The sequence below is a fragment of the Oncorhynchus tshawytscha genome, linkage group LG20 (assembly GCF_018296145.1).
Source record: "Oncorhynchus tshawytscha isolate Ot180627B linkage group LG20, Otsh_v2.0, whole genome shotgun sequence".
Taxonomy (NCBI): domain Eukaryota; kingdom Metazoa; phylum Chordata; class Actinopteri; order Salmoniformes; family Salmonidae; genus Oncorhynchus; species Oncorhynchus tshawytscha.
This window is the reverse complement of record NC_056448.1, coordinates 23,048,897-23,056,625: the sequence shown is the minus strand read 5'-3', so window position 1 is coordinate 23,056,625 and position 7,729 is coordinate 23,048,897. Positions and strand designations below refer to the sequence as shown.

Genomic DNA, 7,729 nt, shown 5'->3' with positions numbered 1-7,729 from the left:
ATCATTGTATGCTGCAGTGTTAAGATTTCCCTTCACTGGAACTAAGTTGCCTAGCCCAAACCATGAAAAACAGCCCCAGACCATTATTGCTTCACCAAACTTTACAGTTGGCACTATTCATTGGGGCTTTCTCCTGGCATCTGCCAAACCCAGATTTGTCAGAGGGACTGCCAGTAAAGTGTGATTCATTACTCCGGAGAACGAGTTTCCACTGCTCCAGAGTCCAATGATGGAGAGCTTTACACTACAGCCAACGATTAGCATTGCACATGGTGATCTTAGGCTTGTGTGCAGCTGCTCAGCCATTGAAACACATTTCATGAACAGTTCTTCTGCTGGAGTTGCTTCCAGAGGCAGTTTGGAACTCGGTAGTGAGTGTGCAACCCAGAACAGATGATTTTTATGCACTACACGCTTCAGCACTCAGCGGTCCCGTTCTGTGAGCTTATGTGGCCTACCACTTCACGGCTGAGCCGTTGTTGCTCCTAGACGTTTCCACTTCACAATAACAGCACTTGACCGGGGCAGCTCTAGCAGGGAAGAAATTGGACAAAATTACATGTTGGAAAGGTGGCATCTATATGAGGCGCTACATTGAAAGACCCTGAGCTCTTCTGTAAGGCCATTCTGCTGCCGATGTTTGTCTATGGAGATTTTATACATCGATTTTATACACCTGTCAGCAACAGGTGTGTGTGAAATAGCCGAATTCACTGATTTGAAAGGGTGTCCACATACTTTTGTATATATAGTGTATTTTAGTACTGTTGCAGTTTTGTGTGTTGCAGGGACTCATTGTAATATTTTGTCTTACCTGTGTGTCATTCAGTGTATTACCAATGATAGACATCTTATATACATTTTACAGAACAAATTGCCAAATCTCTGGTAAGTTATGTGTCAAATGTACAGTTTTCATTGGTTTGCAATTGTGGTGACAATAATACATTGGTTTGCTTGCAGCCAACAGTAGCCTGTATGTCTGTATTCTGTATCTCACATCGATCGGGGAGGCTGTGATGTGCGTAAATTGATGAGATTTACTTTGAGCATTCATATTCCTGCTGGTCTTTGAATGTGCTGTTGCTCATGCCAGATACGAATAATATTTGTAGATATTTGCGTTTATTCTCAATACTTTCCTGCGACAGACCCGCTTGCTTTGGAGTCGTCGACGCCTCAACAGTTAACGGGATGCCGGAGCAGTGACAAATGGTTGGCTCAGGCTCCCCATGAATTCGCTTCTCAGGTGAAAGCACGACAGAAGACCGTTCAGCCGCAGTTGGCCTTCTGCTGGGGTGAAGGTGACTCGCTTCGCCGCTGAGGAGAGAGATGCAGAGAAGAAGCTGCGAGCCGTCCACTACTTGCTGTTGTCCTGCAAGCTGAACATACGAATATTATAGATAGGCTGGCCGTGGGATTTTATCAGTGACTGTGTATGCATGTGTTCTGCACCGAACGGGCGCATTAACCGCCCCAGATCCGCAGCGAACATTTTCCAGCTCGGCAAACCACCGCAGAGGGACCCCGAGCGCCGGGAGAGCACCGAGAGCGCGCGGAAAGCCCAGCGGGCCGTAGGCGACTGTAGGATGGTGAGATATGATCTATCGTGCATTATTGGTAAAAGCAATGGAGTCATTTCTGCCGTACTAGTATAAGAGCAGACACTATCCTATATATATTTTACCCACAACAAATTAAAATGCGCAACGCTAGATATTCTAAATGTAATTATCCAGAGACATTTTCTTACCAAGCTACATTTATTGCCAACTAAGTCCTAGATGGGAGTCCAGGAGCCATGGAGAAATTCATTTAAGAATGTCCTTGAATGGTTTCTTAACGCTTTAAGGTGCGATAGACTAAATAATGTATGTTGCACTCCGAAGGGCATGCCACAAGGATAGCTACTACAATATTACACCAATGTGCCACAATTAGTAGTTGTGTGTACATATCTATGTATATATGTGTGTGTCTTTATAGTGCAATAGTGTTATTAAAGTTTAGGCCTATATTGGGCCCTTGAAAATCTATGGAGCTATGCATTGACTTGCTGAAAGGGGTTATGTGTACATGTTGCTTCTCAGACTGTCCAAGAATTCAACACTCTTGTGGCGCTGTACCGAGAACAGGTCATCTCTATTGGGGAGATTTCTGCCGATTGTCCCTCTTTACGGGCCGTGCTGCACCGTACCAGGACCAAAGGATGCGCTATGGCCCAAGCTGCCCATCAGAACCTCACCGTGATATCTGGGTCTGGGTAAGGAATCTGCGTCTACGATATACGGATAGGCTACAATTTAATGAATGTGATCTGTTGACATCTTCAGTCGTCACTGGAGCTGTCCACGGTGCTAGTGTGTCAATCCAAGCCCTGCTATTCGACAGGATAATTAAATACAGTAGCAGGGTTGGGTTCAATTCAGAAAGTAAACCAAATTCCAATTCCACGTTTTACTAAAACCAATTAAAGAGAATTGTTATTGGAATTTCAGTGTAGACTACTTCCTGAATTGACTGGAATTCAAATGAAATGTACCCCAAGCCTGTACAGTGGGCTACTTGGAATCTATGATACAGTTACTGGATGTGATATGTTGATGTCTTCAATTGCCGCTGGAGCTGTCCTTGTTGCTAAGCGTAATCTACTCATAAATGATCTGCTCTTCCTTAGCCATTAAAGACCCCTCACACCTCCAGTCTCTTTAGAGCAAGGATGGGCAATTAGCGCCTTAAGTGGGCCCATGGATCAACAAAATGTTACTTAGGGCCTTATCGACTGCATGTGTGGGTGGGTATGGATGTGGATATGCAGACCCTTAAGCCACTGTGGCCCCCGTGATGAGTTCATATTTTTTTGTGGTCCTCACCAAAGTTGCCCACCCCTGCTTTAGAGCCAGGGGGTTTCACGAAGGGCTAGAATAGGAGCCAGTGATAAGATTTGAAACTGTCCATTCTCCTACTGTATGTGTATGTGTTCTAGGCCAGAGGATGGGGAGATCCACCCAGAGATCTGCCGGCTCTTCATCCAGCTGCAGTGCTGCCTGGAGATGTTCATCACGGAGATGCTCAAGTCCATGTGTCTATTGGGGGTACTGCAGCTCCACAGGAAAGGTGAAATACCAATCTCAACCAGCAGAGGGCAGAATAGTAGCTACAATATTTTGTATTTATTTTTTATTTCACCTTTATTTATCCAGGTAGGCCAGTTGAGAACAAGTTCTCATTTGCAACTACGACCTGGCCAAGATAAAGCAAAGCAGTGTGACACAGACAACAACACAGAGTTACACATGGAGTAAACAATAAACAAGCCAATAACACAATAAACAAATCAATGACACAGTAGAAAAAAGAAAATCTATATACAGTGTGTGCAAAAGGCATGAGGAGGTATGCAATAAATAGGCCATAAGAGCTTATAGTTACAATTTAGCAGATTAACACTGGAGTGTGCAGGTAGAGATACTGGTGTGCAAAAGAGCAGAAAAGTAAATAAAATAAAAACAGTATGGGGATGAGGTAGATAGATTGGGTGGGCTATTTACAGATGGACTATGTACAGCTGCAGCGGTCGTTTAGCTGCTCAGATAGTTGTTGTTTAAAGTTGGTGAGGGAAATAAAAGTCTCCAACTTCAGTGATTTTTGCAATTCGTTCCAGTCACTGGCAGCAGAGAACTGGAAGGAAAGGCGGCCAAATTAGGTGTTGGCTTTGGGGATTATCAGTGAGATATACCTGCTGGAACGTGTGCTACGGGTGGGTGTTGTTATCGTGACCAGTGAACTTAGATAAGGCAGAGCTTTACCTAGCATAGACTTATAGATGACCTGTAGCCAGTGGGTCTGGCAACATGTAGCGAGGGCCAGACCCACTGGCTACAGTAGCGAGGGCCAGCCGACTAAAGCATACAGGTCGCAGTGGTGGGTGGTATAAGGTGATTTGGTAACAAAATGGTTGGCACTGTGATAGACAGCATCCAGTTTGCTGAGTAGAGTATTGGAAGCTATTTTGTAGATGACATTGTCGAAGTCGAGGATCGTTAGGATAGTCAGTTTTACTAGGGTAAGTTTGGCAGCGTGAGTGAAGGAGGCTTTGTTGCGAAATAGAAAGACGATTCTAGATTTGATTTTTGATTGGAGATGTTTAATATGAGTCTAGAAGGAGAGTTTACTGTCTAGCCAGACACCTAGGTATTTATAGTTGTCCACATATTCTAGGTCGGAACCGTCCAGGTTGGTAATGCTAGTCGGGCGGGCGGGTGCAGGTAGCGAACGGTTGAAAAGCATGCATTTGATTTTTACTAGCGTTTAAGAGCAGTTGGAGGCCACGGAAGGAGTGTTGTATGGCATTGAAACATGCCATACAATATGAAATAAATGGCATCACAGGTTACCCAGTATTATATGTTGATCATATCCCAGGAAAGGATTCATACCCGGAGCCCAGGCTGGACTTCAAGATGGATGAGAGTTCTGATGTACCCATCCTGGAGGAGCGCTCCTCCTCACCTGTGGACTACCAACACGAGTCCTGGCTGGTGTGCACCGATATTGAAAACATAGAGAGGTATAGTGTAATGCAATATGCTTACACACTCATGGTCTATCATGGTCAACAGAAAGCTCAGGCCACATAGTACTGTTTAAGCCATACATGAATAGGATTATCAACAGATTGGACATTACAAGTTACAGTAGACGTTCATGTTTCAGTTTGTGTGTAGGCTTCCTCTGTGACCATGTAGAGGTGGTAAATGGATTTACCCATGATTCACCCTGTCTCCTCAGGGACATGCGAGAGATGAGAAACCTACTCAGCAAACTTAGGGAGACCATGCCTTTACCACTAAAAAACCAAGGTAAGTAGCATGTGTACTGTAAGAGTGTGTTAAATCATGAAAGATACACAAGATGGAAGGCACGGCACTGTACTCAGGTTCCTCTGTCTGTGTTGTCTAGATGACAGCAGTCTGCTGAATCTCACTCAATACCCGCTAGTCAGGCAGAGGAAGAGGCGCTTCTCTGGGTTCTGCTGCCTGGTGTCTGGCTGAGTCAGTCGGGTCCTGCAGGCAGCAGCAAGGGCAGCACACCAACCCTACACAACACCTTACATGTTATTACTGCCATTTGGGGAAGGAACTTTCTGATCAGTCTGTCTTTATTTTGTAATATGATTATATGTAGAAAAAGCTATTCAAATATAATGTTACAAACTTGCATATTTTGCTATTATATTATTCAAGCTGTCTCTCTTTGTAGAAAAGGAGGACCCTTAGGTCTATAGACGAGCACAAACAGATGTGCCAAACTGATGCCATGAGAGATGCATTATGTTGGTAGACAGCTTTGCCTAATCTTTGCCTTCAGACATCTTCCTCAGAATGTCATTATATTTCTTCACTGTGCGATGCTTCTTTTGCAGTCTTCCATGAAAAGGAAATCTGTCTCCAACTTACTTTTTCCATCACAAGGGCTTTGCAATGCTCCATATCAAAAACACTTCTCATTTCATGTAAATACAGTATATAAATGGTGGTAAATGTTTTGTATGAAACTTTCTTTGAATAATGTAATTATAGATTATCTAAAGATTGAATGTCTAAATCGTTTGCATTGATTTATTTTGATGTCTTGGCCGAAAGTGTACAGCATGAATATTGCTATTTGTACTGTGGTAGATGTGTAGTGTATAGATGTTGTGCTATAGATTGTTGCACGGCTGACAGTATGTATAGGCCATTTTATAATGTGAATAAACTTTTTGTATTTAAATAATCCTTTTTGTCTGGTTTATAGAGAGGCTCTGATCGGTTGTTTCTTGTTGGTTTCAGAGCCCACACATGATGTCCGCTTAAAGTATACTTCACATGAAGGAGACAAATGGACCTATTCTTTGTAGTTGTGGGTACTTGCAAAGCTATAAACTTCATCAATCACAACATGAAACTTTTTTATATTTTATCAGCGTGACCGGAACTCAGTGTTCCACCCATGACCCCTATTTCCACACTCAAGGGAGTGTCAGGGGTCAGAGTTGTGGAGACAACTTACAGCTGGTGAATGTTACTGGAATCTGGAATTTCCAGACACTTCTTCCAGTAAGGGGACAGGATGGAAGGTTGGGAAAGGAGGGTTTGGAAGACTTGGGAACTTTGAACTTTGTGTTGTCATGGCTTACAGGCTGACTACACCGCTCACGTTGCGTGCGCGAGTGTTGCAAAATACATTTAGAAATCTATGTTATTCAATTATTGTACCCACACTGCTCGCGCGCACCAACGAGAGTCTGCGTTGCCAAGGGCTAAAATAGAAGTCAGTTCTACTTGTGATGCAGATAGCGCTGCAAGTCCTGCCTCTCCCATCTCCTCATTGGTAGGTACCCACGTTTCATCTCATTGGTTATACCCACATGGGTGACTGAAAGACGAACAAGGTCGGTGGCGGTAATGCACCTAATTTCTGAAAGTTGCCAATCGCAATATAAAGTCCAGAGAAGAAATAGCCTGGAAGGAGGAGAGATGACTAGAAATGATTCGGTTGACCGTTTTATGTGTGGATTAATTGTCGGAGTAGAGGACCTTGTGCATTTCAGGTAAAACAACAACTGAAATGTTTATATCCCAGGACAAATTAGCTATCAACAGCAATCTATCTAAATAGGACAAAATAGCTAGCAAGTGCAAGCTAGCTAGCTAAATTTCCATACATTTTTAATGCTTTTCGACCTGTCCCCAAATTAATGTAATTGGTTCAGAGTTTGTTTTGATATTTTAATCTGCGTGTTGTGATCGCGTTTGGTGTGGGGGGACAAAATGAATGTATGCACGATGGCGCATGATGGTGCACGCGCACAGCCGGTTTGGGTTCCGTGTTACAGTCTTCAGTCTTTTTTTGTCTTATCTATTAGGCTCGGTTTGTGGCTGATGCAGGAAGGGGGTGTCTTCTTTGACAGACAAGTTAAATAACCAATCATTTGTGAGGGATATATGAAGTCATACCCATAGACATACATTGCCGTTCAAAAGTTTGGGGTCACTTAGAAATGTCCTTGTTTTTGAAAGAAAAGCAAATTTTTTGTCCATTAAAATAACATCAAATTGGTCAGAAATACAGTGTAGACATTGTCTATGTTGTAGAAAGAGGAGTGGGAGGCCCCAGTGCACAACTTAGCAAGAGGACAAGTACATTAGAGTGTCTAGGTTGAAAAACAGACGCCTCACAAGTCCTCAACTGGCAGCTTCATTAAATAGTACCCGCAAAACACCAGTCTAAACGTCAACCGTGAAGATGCGACACCGGGATGCTGGACTTCCAGGCAGAGTTGCAAAGAAAAAGCCATATTTCAGACTGGCCAATAAAAAGAAAAGATTATGATGGGCAAAAGAACACAGACACTGGACAGAGGATCTAGAAGGCCAGCATCTCGGCGTGATAAAATATCTGCATTAAAAGGCACAAAGCAGTTATAAAGAATATGATATATTCAAGAAGTACTAAGCTGAGATCAAGATTATGGTTCAGGGGCCTGCAATTAAAAAAATATTGTTTTAGGATGGAATGTCTGCTCATCCCGGAGCTTTGGGGGTACTATTTAATGATGCTGCCAGTTCAGTCTGTTTCTTAAACTAGACACTCTAATGTACTTGTCCTCTTGCTCAGATGTGGACCGGGGCCTTCCTCTCCTCTTTCTATTCTGGTTCGAGCCAGTTTGCTCTGTTCTGTGAAG

General features: G+C 43.3%; 1 protein-coding gene across 2 annotated transcripts; it reads left to right on the top strand.

Moving 5' to 3' along the window:
• Nucleotides 1-456: 456 nt before the first annotated feature.
• Nucleotides 457-5,775, top strand: rgs7bpb (regulator of G protein signaling 7 binding protein b). 2 transcript variants are annotated; one of them, XM_024382271.2, is made up of 6 exons: nt 457-1,592; nt 2,136-2,263; nt 2,987-3,117; nt 4,426-4,570; nt 4,792-4,862; nt 4,963-5,775. In XM_024382271.2, exons 1-6 carry the CDS (start codon nt 1,443-1,445, stop codon nt 5,052-5,054), a joined length of 717 nt encoding a protein of 238 aa, XP_024238039.1. In that variant the 5' UTR covers nt 457-1,442; the 3' UTR covers nt 5,055-5,775. The 2 variants fall into 2 exon arrangements, with proteins under 2 accessions (XP_024238039.1, XP_024238038.1); XM_024382270.2 differs by having other exon boundaries at nt 2,091-2,263.
• Nucleotides 5,776-7,729: the final 1,954 nt, after the last annotated feature.